The sequence below is a fragment of the Microtus pennsylvanicus genome, chromosome X (genome assembly GCF_037038515.1).
Source record: "Microtus pennsylvanicus isolate mMicPen1 chromosome X, mMicPen1.hap1, whole genome shotgun sequence".
NCBI lineage: Eukaryota > Metazoa > Chordata > Mammalia > Rodentia > Cricetidae > Microtus > Microtus pennsylvanicus.
In genome coordinates this window covers 141,333,323-141,347,929 of record NC_134601.1, presented here as the reverse complement: position 1 = coordinate 141,347,929, position 14,607 = coordinate 141,333,323, and the positions used below count along the sequence as shown (strand labels likewise).

The window sequence follows — 14,607 nt, the reverse complement described above, 5'->3', positions numbered from 1 at the left end:
AATTCCTAATTGGTGGTGTTTTGAGATCTAGCCAGTAGATAAAAGAAAGTCCTCCTGGAGCTTGTTAGTTTAACCTTTTATTTTATTTTTTTATCAAATTTATTTATTTATTAAGGATTTCTGCCTCCTCCCCGCCACCGCCTCACATTTCCCTCCCCCTCCCCGATCAAGTCCCCCTCCCTCATCAGCCCAAAGAGCAATCAGGGTTCCCTGACCTGTGGGAAGTCCAAGGACCGCCCACCTCCATCCAGGTCTAGTAAGGTGAGCATCCAAACTGCCTAGGCTCCCACAAAGCCAGTACGTGCAGTAGGATCAAAAACCCATTGCCATTGTTCTTGAATTCTCAGTAGTCCTCATTGTCCACTATGTTCAGCAAGTCCGGTTTTATCCCATGCTTTTTCAGCTGGCCTGGGTCTGAAAAAGCATGGGATAATTTAACCCTTTATACTTATTCTCTGACTATGACGATTTAAAACGAGCAGACCATTTTCCCTAGCCATTATGCAGACAAGTTCTGAGTTTTCAGAGTCATTCAAAATAGTTTTCTGTCCTATAAAAAAAATTTACTTAAGAGGAGTCACCTGTTCCATTTAGGACAGATAGAAACAACCTCCATTATAAGATATGGATACTAGAAATTGCTCATCTATCATTCAGCATTCCAGTCACTATGCTAACCGCTTTTCATAGCTTGCTAACTTAATCCTAAGTTTTCATGTCTTTAGTATACAATTTATTATTCACGGCTTAGGACATACCTGGAACTATGTAAAGTATTGTAGATTTCACACACTGAAGTAGCCCCTGGTCCTTGTACATTTTAAATGGTATCAAAGTCACTAAGAAAATGATTCATAGGCTAAGAGATGATGGATGGTACCAGCAGAAAACAGTAGGGAGGAGGAGTCAAACTTCTATCAGAGTTGATCAGGGAAGGCCTTATAGAGAAGATGGCATATGAGCAGATGAGAAGAGGATTCCCAAGGTCGAAGCTGTTGGAATTTTCTGGGAGAAAAGCATCATGACTAGAATGGCAACTGCAGAGGCTGCTGCCTGGCTTTGAGGCAGAGCAAGAATCACAGTAAGGTACAAGGGGACAGAGTTAGAATCATAGGGGATGAGTTCTAAGATACAGCAGAAGAGAAAGATCAGATCACCTTGTTCCTTGAGGCTATCATGAAGCTTTTGGCTTCTTACATTGAGAGATGATAAACCCTAGGAAGGTTTAACAGGATAGTGGCATGGTCAGGCTAATATCTTGAAAGGATCCTGAAACAAAACAAATTTCTCTGACATAAACGTTCCTACCCAGTTTCACTGAGAGAAACTGAGGCTCAGAAGGTCGTGTATTTGTGTTAGCCCCATTCTGGTGTATGTTTCCATCTCTCTTTCCCCTGACATGTATTCTATCAGCTACCTCTGCCACCCTCTACTGTCGGTCTATGTCGTAGTGCAACAGTATTCCATGCAGGAATGTAAATGACAACAAGGTGGAGATTTCTTTGGCCCTCAGATATGAGAGGAAGCCTGAGGGAGTGCAGGATGTGAGCAGCCAAGCATGACTTCTGATTAGAGGAAGCAAAACACATTTTATTTGATGAATATCAAATGGAAAGAAATAAGAAATGGTGCTAACAGTCATCAAAACTGCTGTTTGATTTAATTTAGGCTCAGTTGGGTGTTTGTTTATTTTTATTTTTTTAATTTTTGTTTTGTTTTGCTTGTTAGCCTTAGAACATAAAGCTTAGGCTTTTGAGGTCTTATTTATGCTGAAACTCATGTTTTAAAAGTTTATTTAAAAGATATTGCTTAGACTTTAATGATTTGATATGTAAGAAAATGTTCTGAGATCTGAAGGTTTAAAATGAAGTTTTAAATTATTATTACTTGACTAGATAACTCTAATGAAGTGAAAGCTTGTTAAGATGCTTCTCATTTCGAGTTTCCAAATTGGCACAGTTACTTTCCTACTCTAAAACAGCGTGGCATTCCTTTTTTTTTTCAGTCTTGTGATGTTAGTTACTGTAGACAGAGGCTTTTCTGTCCCTCTGGGTCCTCCAGCCACTTTAAAATAATCACTCAAAGGCTTAATAAAAATTACAAATTGGCCTATTGCTCAGATTGATTACTAACTAGCTCTTACAACTTAAATTAGCCCATTTATTCATCTATATTTTGCCACATGTGTTCATGGTGTTACCTGTTCTCTAGTACATCTTGTTGCTCCATTGGTTCACTGGCATCTCTCCTGATTCTGCCCTTTTTCTCCCTGTATCTCTGTTTGAATTTCCCACCTGGCTCTATCCTGCCATGCTATAGGTCAAAGCAGCTTCTTTATTGACAAATAGTAATAAAACATATTCACAGCATACAGAGGGGCTATCCCACAACACGTTACAAAACCAGAATTGTGTCAATATCTTTTATTTCTTTTTTCTTTCTTCCTATCTTTTCTTTTTGAGAGCTTCTCTGTATTATAGTTCTCTTTTTGTAGACCAGGATAGCTTTGAACTCATAGAATTCTACTTGCCTTTGCCTCCTGAGTGCTGGTATTAAAGGCATGTAGCACCACTGCCTGGCTTTATTATCCTTTCTACTGTTAACTAAACCACACTGTTATTAATACAATATTAACCTATAGAAAATGTTACTGTTATAAATGTAATACAGTGTTGGTATAGACAAAGATAGTTTAACATTAAAATATTTAAAATAGTTAATATTAACCAGTGAGATAAGGAATAATATAGTTAGTATGTGAGGTTTTTCTTTTTAAAAATTTTATTTATTTATTTATTTATTTATTTTTGTAATTATGTCTGCTTGTGTGTGGGTTTGTGTGTAGTGCCCATGGAGGCCAGAAGAGGGTATCAGATTGCCTGGAGCTGGAGTTACAGGCACTTTATGTGTGGTAGGAGCTACATTTGGTTCCTCTGCAAGAGCAGAACATGCAGCTGCTGAACTACCAAGTTGGTAGTTTTTAAAGTAAGTATATTTTTATTTCTCCTCAGTGAATAGACAGGAAATTCTGAGGTGAGATGTTGGTATCAGGTCTCATTTTAGTTTCTCTGGAATTTTATGTGAGGACTAGCTGGGATTAGTGGAAATTAGACATTTGTTTCTCTTGTAAAGCCAAAGTGGAGTGTGCAGAAAATAGATTGGTGGCTCTTTAATAGGTTAAAAATTACTATGTAGCCAGACATTGCATTCCTGAGTACATGTATCCCCTCCAAACTGAAACCAGGTGCCCAGGTTGTCATGGTGACATATATCCAATACTTAAGAGACTGAGGTAGTAGGATTAGCATGAGTTAGATACTAGCATGAACTACAAGTAGATTCAAGACTAGCCTGGGATGGGGTGCTAGAGAGATGGCTCAGAGGTTAAGAGCATTGCCTGCTATTCCAAAGGTCTTGAGTTCAATTCCCAGCAACCACATGGTGGCTCACCACCATCTGTAATGAGGTCTGGTGCCCTCTTCTGGCCTGCAGGCATACACACAGACAGAATATTGTATACATAATAAATAAATATTTAAAAAAAAAAGACTAGCCTGGGTTAAATAGCAAAACACTATCTCAAAGAAAGTAAGACAAAACAAAAAAGGTATTCAAACAAAACCTTGTACGCAAATATTAATGACAGCACTGTTTATAATAGCAAACCATGGTAGCAGTCTAGATATCCATGATTACATACAAGAAAAAATTTAGTATATTTACACAAGATATTACACCATAAAAAAAGAATAAAGTACTTAAACATGGATGAACATTGTGTTACATGAGATAACCCAATAACAAAAAGACCACAGATGATTCCATTTATATGAATATGAAATTGGGAAATCTGAAAAGACTGAAAACAGATTGGAGACTACCATGTAGGGGAGAAGGCTGGTGGGAGGAAGGAAAGGAGAATAGCTACTTAATGGGTTCGGTGTTCTTTGGGGTGATCTAATGTTTTGTATCTAGAGAAAAGTAGCAGTTGTATAGCATTATCACCTCCTAAATGTCAGGAATGGCAAGTTTCATGCTGTTTATACTGTACCATGATAAAAAAAATAGAATGTCCTACTTTTGCAAAGATTTCCTAATTTTTCTTGAGAAGTTTGTTGAAGTTTTGCAAGATGATTCAAATCCTAAAGAACATGAGACATGCAGGGCAAAACAGTAGCAGCTACCATTTGGATGTCTGAGTGGTGAGGCTTGGGCGTCTGGGTGGAGATCCTAGGGTGAAGACCCACCCCTTGCTTACAGCAGCCACACAGGCCTACTGCAGGTCTCTGGGGCTGGGTCTCTGTTTCTACTCTGGGGTGGCTTGGTTGTGACGCGTTTACATAAAGTCATGGAATGTTGTGGGATATTGAGCTTTTTAAAACAAGCATAGAGGGAAACCAACAGATATAAATTTGAGTTGCAGTAAAGCCAGGATGGATAATTTCAGCTTATGCAATAAAAAGGAAATACACTTTTATGATCTGGAGGTGCTATAATAAGTTTAGTTAAAGGTGTGTGGGAAATTTCTAGCTACTGCTGGTGCATATTCTTCTTTCTTTCCTTCCTTCCTTCTTCCTTCCTTCCTTCCTTCCTTCCTTCCTTTCTTCCTTCCTGTTGTGGTAGTATGCCACTTACTCCTCTTCATGCTGTGTTTTACTTTCAAATACTTTGAATTTCAGATAGTGAAAAGGATATTTTTATATGCAGAAACTCAGAAAAATTTAAAATATATTTTATAAAAAGGAAGAAATACAAGATAATGTCCTTGAGGTTTTGGCATGTATTGTTCCATAATTGTTGTTTTTCCCATTATTATATGTTAATCTACATCATGAGTTTTATTGGAATCATTTTATGCTTATCACAGAGCATCAGCAATAGTATCACTGCTACTAGTAATTATTAATGGTATTTCATTTTATGTGTGTCATTATTCCATTACCAGTGGAGAAAATGATCCAGGTCTCTCCTTGAAAACCGTTTCCCATGTTCAGTTGGTTTTCTGTCAAAGATGCTTAGTGACTCAGAGTTTCCAAAATTGTGTTAACTAATTTCAGTTTTCAAAACAGAGGTTAGTAAAATGTCTTAGTCCACTTTTCTGTTTCTATAATGCCTGGGACTTAGTAGTTTACAAAGAAGCATGTTTGGCTCAGACTTCAGGAGGCTGGGAAGACTGAGAATGTGATGCTGCTATGTTATTACTGTATCATGATATGACAGATGGGTTCATATCATGGCAGACAACTATGCTAGCTCAGGCTCTGTTCCTTCTTTTATGAAGCTACTAAAGACTTCTTGGTAGCCCATCCTCATGAGTTTATCTAACCCTAATTCCCTCTTCATATACTAGTAGCTTGAATTTGGAGATTTAAGTTTTCAACCCATGAATTTGCAAACAATTGAGTGGACTGCAAAGAGAAAAGACCGTACAAAGTCAGCTCGAGGCTGGGAATCATTGATAGAGTTCTTGCCTAGCATATCTAAGGAACTAGCTTTGATCACTAGCTCCACAAACATAAAGTTCAGCTCAAATCTCATGTCCTTCAAGCAAGTTTTTTTCTAAGCCTCTCTTCTATCTTTCCTATCTTCTGTCCTAGATGAAGAGTGCCTAGTGTAGTACACAGAAACATAGGCTTTGAGGCTGGATGGTTGGGTTCACATTTGAGCTTTTGGAAAATTGATTGAATTCCTCAATATTTTGGTACCTGCATATTCTCATCTGTAAAATGAGTACCAACCTTTTAGGTCAGGTGAGATAATCCATGCCAAAAGTATCTGTAACATAGGATCTGGCATATAGCTAGTGTTCAGCAAATGATAGAAGTTGTTACTACTATTACTTCATTCATTTGGTCTTGCTAGCTTGTGCTTTTGAGAGCTCATTTCATGCTTGGACAGCCTAACTGCAGTATAGAGTCAGAAAAATTCAGATGCCAGTGTGCCTTTCATAGGGTTTCCCACAAGGTTATCCCTTGCCAATATTGATTGGCCTGAATTACTGACACTGACAGATCCTTTGTGTTGAATTTGGCCTTCAATAAAAATACAAAAGCAAAGCAGGAAAGCTCAATAGCCTAAGCTGTATATAAAATGAAGTACATTTGGATAAAGGCAAGATCATGGATCCAGAATAGGCAATTCCTGATTAGGATAACCTGGCATTCATTCATTCATTCATTCATTCATATATTATTATTCATTTTCCCCCAGCCCCTCCCATGACTGTATGTGTGTGTTTGATATAGGGTCTCTCTATGTAGCCCAGGTTGGCTTTGAACTCCTAGCAATTCTCCTGCCTCAGCCTCCCAAGCCTTCCAAATGCACCACCATACATAGCTTTCTGAGATCCCTAAATGATAGTGATAATGATCAGAAATAGTCAAAAGGACTAAAGGCCATTCCTATTCTGAAAGATCCAACTATAGTAGAACAAATAAAATCTCATTTTCCCTTGTTTATTTGGGACTCTTGAGAACTGAATTATTTCCAGTAAGTTAATTTTCTTGTGGAGTTTATTCATGTAACCACCATGACATTTTTCATTTTAATGATTTTGATGTAGTTTTTCCTAATGTAGGCTTCACAATTTATAGCTTTCATATAGATGATATATTGAAAATAGTACAGACAGTGTTTTGGACTTTGCATCCTCATCATCATTAATATGTTGTTGTTTGGATTTTTAGCACTGCCAAATAATCTCAGTGCTGTTTGTCTTCTAAACACTCAGACAGCTGGACTCTTAAATGACTCTTTTAAGTTTTCTTCTCATCGCCAGAGTGTGTCATTTTTTACTTTGGGCAACAGAAATGTGAACAACTGTTTTTCCTGTCCACAAAATATCCCTCTAATTTATTGACTTATAAATCCCATGCCCTGGCAAAACAGAAACCTAAGTCAGTTACTATTTTTTTTAAGAAAGATGGAGACATTAAACCGAGTCATGCACTTAGTGACAGGTGTTCTAACCTTCCAAGTACTTAACAGCTAACTATCTCATTGCAGAGTATTCTCAGGGTGAAGACATATATTTTATTTTTATACTGTGATGCTTATTATTTTCCATCCTAGCTTTGGTGTCTTCTTGGTGCTCTTAATTTAGGTATATGAATTCAGTTAAAGCAAACAATTGCTGGGTCTGATAGCACAGGTCTGTAATCCTACCTAATTGAGAGCTAATGCAGAAGAATCTCAAGTTCAAGGTATGCCTGGGCTATATACGTAATTCAAGGCTATGCTGGGTAAATTAATGAGTCCCCCATCTTGAAATAAGAATAATGATAACAGTAACAAGAGAATTAGCATTATAGCCCAATGGTAAAGAGTTTGTCTCCCATATGAGAGATCTGGATTCAATCCTTAGTGCTGGAAAAGGAAGAAAAAGATATTAAAATAACTAACAATAATCTTTCTTCCCTGAGACACAATGGCAGTTTTATAAAATAGAATTTGAACTTGCTTAATAGAGAGAAAATATTCTTCTATGCCATTTTGTGAGTGTTGTTCTACTTTATTTTGCAGAGAAATCCTGATAAACATCACTAGGGGGAAGCTCATAGAACAGGAGCTCATAACCATTGCACGTCACTACCAAGTGCCTATAATCATGGATCCTGACATAAGTTACTTAATTGCACAAGCCCATCAAAAGTTCAAGAAAAATATGTATGAGAATTTCGATGTATTCATTCATAACTGTGTGTATGAAGACAGACAAAAGTAAGCTTAATTTTATTGACTCTAATAAATCATTTAAGTTTATGTGAACTTAAGTAGTAAAGGAATTTATTTATTTTCTGCAAATGAGAAAAAGAAAATTAACATGTTTCATCAAACTGAACATTTTTAGCAAAACTTTCTTAAATCATAGGAGATGGGGAGGGATTGAGAAGATATCTATCTTAAAAAGAATAGGCTGCCCTCTTGAATTTTCATTTGTTTCTAGGTGCTTTGACTAAAATACAGTAAATGAAGATGGTACAGAGTTTAATAATGAGGTGTCATCTTTATTTTATTTTGGTACTAACTAGGATTATAAACTATGGGTTTTGTAATACATAGGGCAAAAGACCTTGTAACTAAAATTTCTACAGATCTAGTAGGGGAGATATTTCATCTTAAAACTAATGAAAGTCTCTGTGATCTACTTTTAAAACAAAGCCCATATATATTCAGTTTCATGAGTTCATTTTAAAAACCTTTTCCTTTTAAAAAGGATTTTTATTTTAATTTATATGTATGTGTATGTTGTTTTTCTGGGCGCATATGCATATCACTGCAGTGTCTTTGGAGATCAGAGGAGGGTGCTGAATCCCTTGGAGCTGGAGTTTTAAGTGACTCTGAATCACTGGCATGGGTACTGGAAATCTCTGGAAGAGGAGCAAGCACTTCTAACCATTGAGCCATTTCTCCAGCTCCAGATCATTTTTTATACACAGCTTGATATAGTGATCATTGTATGTTTTGATTATACATCTAAACATCTTTAATGCAAAGAAAGACCCCACTTTCCCTTTTGGGTTCTAATGTATGTACATGAAAGATTACTGTTCGGCTGAGAACACAGAAGAAATTTTTTCTGTATAAAGTAACCTCTGGGCTTCCTGTAAAGAACATGACTTGATTCTGAGAAAATCAAAGTGAAGGCCCTAGTTGGGTTTGGGTCCAAGGAAAAGTCCATAAAAATACCCTCAAGTCATATTATAGTTGTGTTGGAGGCTCTAAATGCCTGTCAAATTAGGAGATGTTTTCAAATATCAAAACCATTTTGACCAGTGGTCAAGAATGCAGATCAATTACTTAGAGCAACACTCATGGCTACAGATTTAATATGCTGGACTATCACCAAGCAGGAATTGGAATCTGAATCTTGAAAGGCTTTTCTAAGGACACTCTGGTTATCCCCGAAGTGGAAAATATTGGTGAAATGCAATATGATGACTGTTTTTCTTTACTTTCAATTCCAATGCCAGTTTTTCATACTTGCATTTTAGGATAGATCTCCCTTATATTTTCCTTTCTATAGCATGCAACTGTTGTTAACACGACAAATAACACAAAAATCCCATTTACTTTCTTTAAATACAGAAAAGGTGTGTTACCCACCAAAGACATCAAAAGGATGTGCAAATCTTCCAGGTTACCTTTGAGTGATGACCTTCTAGATAGCTTACTGTCCAGGTAAGTGGGAAGTACCCTTTGAGGGAGTCTGCTCTTCATAGTTTTATTTGGGGGACTAGATTTATTTTGACTATTTATTTAAAACACGCTATAATTATTTATAAAAGTTATTTTTACATATATTATACCAAGAAAAAGTATTGCCTTTGCAAAATTCTTATTGGATCCATTTCTCTACTAAATAATTTTTACCGAAGAGTCCTTTGTGCTGAGAAGTACGTGGTTGAACATATGAAACAAGTAAAATATACTTATAAATTTCTGACAGATGATTCTGATGGCTGAAAATCTTTAGGATAGACCTGCACTTAAATCAAAGAAACTCAACAGTAGGAGAAATGAGAATCAGCGGGCAAGCTGTTTTTCTTCTGGTTGCTTTGTGTAGGGTCATTTAATCATGGTTCTGATTACTGTAATCAAAAGTGTACATGATATACCAAAAAGGTCTGCACTAATCCTTCTAGACCCTACTATCAGATAATAGGCCCAGAAAGTCCTTCCAGCTCCATCCTGTGCCAAACAGTCCCTGTGCTCTACTTACCAAGGAGCTTATTTAACAAGCATACAGTCGTGGGTTTATTAAATCTGTTCTCTAAGTATCATCTTTCTTTAAAATTCCTCTTTTGTCTGGCTGTCAGCAGTATGGGCAAACCTCCTGAGGGTCCAGATGTCCTAGGAAGTACCCCTGACTTACGGCATGAGCTTCAGCTTGCACGAGGAAGGCCTGTGTGCCCCAGTGACTGTCACTGGGGCAGTGGGTGCATATTTGTTTCATCTGGGTTTCCTTTCTTGTTCAGTTTGGGGGACTATCTTTGAGTATCGTTGGTTTACTCTTGACTGTTCTGATCACATCATTGATAACTCACTTCCTTTTAAGTATTATGAAAAGAAAACTTTGTCATGATTTTCATTTATTTAATTAATTCAATTCTTTGAATTCTTATAATACCTACTGTGAATTATTTTTCTTTTGGACATTAATGTTTATATGCACATGGGTTCCTAAGACAAAGGGAAACTTACAACTTTATTGGTTATAATATTTCCATAAAATTTACGTCAGGCTTTCACAACAGTAGTGCCCAGTGACTTTAGATAAGCACTGATGTTTTTCTTTTGTGCCAGTATGATAAATGTTCCATGTACACTGTTCCATGTACTTTTTGAGAACAACTTAGAGTGGAAAGAGCTATAACCTCTCCTATTTCTACATGAAATATTAAGGTTTAGAGAAAGATGGTATTTTGCTCAAGATCACAATATTCTAGAAGAAGATCTGTAACGTTACCATTGAACCTTCCAGTTTTAACACCTTTTTCTAATGGTTTTGAATTATTGTCTACTAATCAGCATACTAGGATGCCTTGACAATTCTGCAGCTTCCTTCCACTGCCTGCCCCTACACATTCAAGCTGCACAATCTTGCCAGTTTGGACACTCCACATTGTCTCTAACCATCTTTGAACTCACTTAAAGCTGTGCAATCTTATCCAAGGGAAAGCTCGACTTTCCCTTTTCTCTAAAAAAGGATAACCAGTTTACTTCCTAGTATTTACATCCTCTGAGTTCTGAGGAGTCCCTGAGATAACATACGGAAAGTATATGGCCCAACACCTGGTTCTCTTGGCTGAGAACTAGAAGCAAGGCTGAACCAGAGGTCACAGTTCATATTGTGAACCTCAAAACCAAACTGGAAGGAGTCTGCGTCTTTTATGGAGGGAGCCCTGTTTGTGACAGTTGAATGCTTTTCGTACATTAAGCTGTCTTTTAGTCAGGAAGCTGCAGATCTTTATTAGATTATCTCTTGATGGGCTTGAGGATGAGTTCTTCTGGAAAGTTCAGTGATGTGGGAGCCTGGCCCTTGGAGGACTCAGAGTACTTACCCAATGCTAAGGCCACCAACCCATCATCCTCGCATTCTCTTAGCAGACTATTTTGTCTTTGCCTTTATGATTTGACATTAAATTTAAAAAGACTATTCTGCAACTCGTTTTGGAATCTGTCTCAATCTCTGTATGTCTGCCTCCAAGCCTGGCTTAGCTTTAAGGAGGTCATGCCTCTCTGCTGCTGAGCAGCCCATGTTCAGTCTTGCTTTGCCTGTAATTGTGCAGTGACCCTTCTCCATACTCAGGGGAAACTTCAGACTAATCAGATTAGAAAATGGCTCATTCCCATTCCCCTCTCCATCCAATGTGCCCTGCCATGATTTGGGTCACATGCTTGGTGTTTTGCGTCATCTCCACAGATTCCTTTCAAAGACTGCCCTAATTCCTAATGGGCCCATCAGCCTGCAGCTTACATTTAGATTCTACATTCTTATTGTTCCCCACAGACTGCACAAGGCTTTACAGAGCCTTGACAAGAGTCTCTGTCTGCACAGCCCTACTCATGGCACGCTAAACCAGATCCCACTTTGACGTCTGCAGTCTCCCATGGGAGGAAGGCATGGAGCTTGTTGTTTTCATTCGATGCACACTGTGCCCAGGGTAGGAGGGAGATTTACCTGCCTTATGATGAGGCTGAGTAGCTGTTGTGCTGTGTGAATTCAGATCACAAACTGAAAGGCACTATGGCTAAACAATAGGGTGCATCTTTCTACCTAGTGACAGTTATCCAGGCATTTTTCTTACCCCTCTGTTTGGTGGTAATATTTCTCTTCTGTTTCATTCCCTTTGTCCTTAGAACTCAGCCAGGTTTTTTTTCCTTATTAGTACAACCAAAACTTCAATGTAGACTTTACAACAGTCTTCTCAGGCAGTTGCTTCAGGCCCTGCAGTTTGCGTTGTAAGAGCTGGTATGAATTCATCTTAGTCACCACCCTAGTTCATTTCACTAATGGGTAAAGTATTAGGTTTCAGCTGTGTGCAGTGGTGGCTAGTACCCGCTAATAACAGTGGTGATGCTGCTTTGTGAAGAGCATGGTAATAGCTGTATTTTACTTGATGGTGGGCATTAGTCATTATTTCATAAGTGCAAGCTTTGAGATACGAGGAGAGTCCCTGAAAACAGGTTCTCAAGGCCAAGGTGAATTTCAGAGTTGCAACTCTACATGATAGCCTAAACCTTGCTTCCATCCAAGCTCCTACAGATAGGACTCTGGCGCCTCATCTTTGAAGCCTTGGAATCTTGTTCTACGCTGCTTTGTCATATGTGTGTGGAACCCATAATACCTGACTTCTAAAATCTGACTCAGCTGCTCCCTGGCTATGTAGTCTTTGCTTATTCAACCCTTGTGAATCTGTGTTTAGATGAGCATGTTTCTTAGTATTTTGCTTCTTAAAGCTCAAAAGATGGAGGGAAATATGAGGTCATTCCATCTTGTGTTCCTTGTAGAACTAGAGAGTAAAAAGGTGGCCTTCTCTTATTCTGACCTTCTGAAACTAGATGGGGAATTCAAATTCAGTCTTATCCCAACAGCTCTGCCTCAAGCTAGTCTTTTATGGCTGGCTTTGGGTCCTATGGAATGCCTCAGAACTGGCCTCCCAAGAGAGCTGGTGCCTCATCCAGAAAGATCAGTTAAAATGGAAAAAGTTAACAGGGCTTTAAAATCATCTCATTACGCTTTGCCCAGCCCTGCCCCCACTTGGAGGCAGGCCTTAGCCTCATGCAGATTTCCCCAGCAGTACCTAGCAGTGAGGCTGAAAGGCAAGCATTGAGCCATGTGGCTATTGTTTTGCAATGTTTTGTGTGCTTGTGAGGGTTTCATAGAGGAAGACTTGTTTTCTCTTTCTGTTTCTCCTACTGCTCTTTTCCCTCTGTGCCTGTCACTCCTTCATCCTCGTGGTGTTATACATGCATACCCAACTAGAGGCTTGCAGGTTCAAATACAGGATGATTTGAGGTTGAAAAAAACGTGATTTGAGTCGATCAATAGAGAACTGACTATCTGTGCAGGCCATATTTGGCAGCTGCTTCCTACTTCACCAGGCACCCCTCTGTTAGACACAGAATTTCAGTGTAGAGACCTGGCTACTTAGAAGTAACCAACTGCTTCCTGTCAGCCTGAATGAAGACGGCTGGTCAACTGCACCCCCCACGGTTGTCCCGACCTTCTGTTTCCTTGTGTATCTGGTGTCACAGACTTCCACCAGATGTTTCAGAGTAGATTTCCTGGATTCTGTGGTAATGAACACAAACCAAGAGCAACTGTAAGTCAAATTGGGGCTTCACTGCCTTTTTCTCCTATCTGGACCATTTCCTAAGCACTGAGGTAGCTAGTGCAGCAGAGGAGGGCAGGTTCCTCTTCAAGGCAATACAGCCTCCACTAAGCCTTCTACCTCTGTGGAGGGTGGAAATAAAGCAGCACAGCATTATTCCCTGTGGCGAGGGGGTGGCTGGCTTCTGCACTTTTTGAGCTATTCATCATTCTTGGGAAGGGGAGCATGAACATCAGTCAGATTATCCCGTTAGACTCGCTTCTAAGAACTCCCACCTCACAAGGCCTCAAGAGGCATGTTTGGGGCCATTATTATTTAGAGAGGAACCAGAGAGATTGCCTTCCCTCCCCCTTTCTCCACAAACATGTCTCTTAGTTTGTGTAGGGAAGGAATTGGTGGCTTGCCGGAGCATCAAAGGGAAAGAAGAATTTATGGCGGCTTTAGGAAAACACTTTAGCACTGTGAGCTGGCACTTGAAAGTAAGGAGGCTGACTTTTTAACAAGCATAGAAACACTTAAAAGCCAGAATTAGCCTTGCCCTTTAGGGCAGTCACCCTGGAAGGCTGTGCACTGATTCCAACAATGTTGCCATAGAAAGTTCTTCTTTGTAATTGGCTTCAAAGCCCTTTCAAATGAGTTTCTTCCTGAGTGGCAAATCTTCATCCTTTGACTGTAGGATCAGAGTTTTAGCAAAAGCCAAATGTCCTTTGGTGAGGAGTGAAGTAGAAAGCTCAGGTGGAGAATCTGGACCATGTTTTGGATAGAAAGCCTGGTGTGTGACTGTAAAATGAAATCTATTTTCTATAAGGTTCAGAGGCTTTTCCAAAATACTTTCAAAAGATGTTTGAGTGTTGGCAAGTGGTTTCATTAGTTATCAGGCAGAGATGCCTCCATGATGAGTGTATAGAATCAATAACTTTCAGGGGCAACATTTTGGTTCTGACTGACCAGCTTGGCCTTACTCTCCTGACATTCAAACCTTTTTCCATTTTGGAATTGTTTGTTTCTTGTCTCCTTCTCCAACCTGCTCTACTTTTAATGATGAAAGGGGCCTCATCTCTGGGTTTTCTCTTACATTCTTATACAACAAACATGATAAATATTGAATGGAAGTATATGCTATATTAACAAATGATGGGATGAAAAAAAATCTCACCACATCAGTGGTCCAAGGAAGAAGCTATGTGCAGAAGTTCGGAGCAGGGAAAAACACTAAGAGACTAATGCCAAGTGAAGAGGGTCCCAACTGGGAGTGTTTCTTTTTTTTCTC

The 14,607-nt window shown here is 38.8% G+C and overlaps 1 protein-coding gene across 1 annotated transcript in view; it reads left to right on the top strand.

Annotated features, from left to right (window-relative positions):
- Efhc2 (EF-hand domain containing 2) overlaps positions 1-14,607 on the top strand; it is a 152,232-nt gene that overhangs the window by 116,364 nt on the left and 21,261 nt on the right. The window contains exons 12-13 of the mRNA XM_075957038.1: positions 7,522-7,719; positions 9,088-9,180. Coding sequence (XP_075813153.1) covers positions 7,522-7,719; positions 9,088-9,180 — 291 coding nt within the window. The remainder of the gene's footprint in view (positions 1-7,521; positions 7,720-9,087; positions 9,181-14,607) is intronic.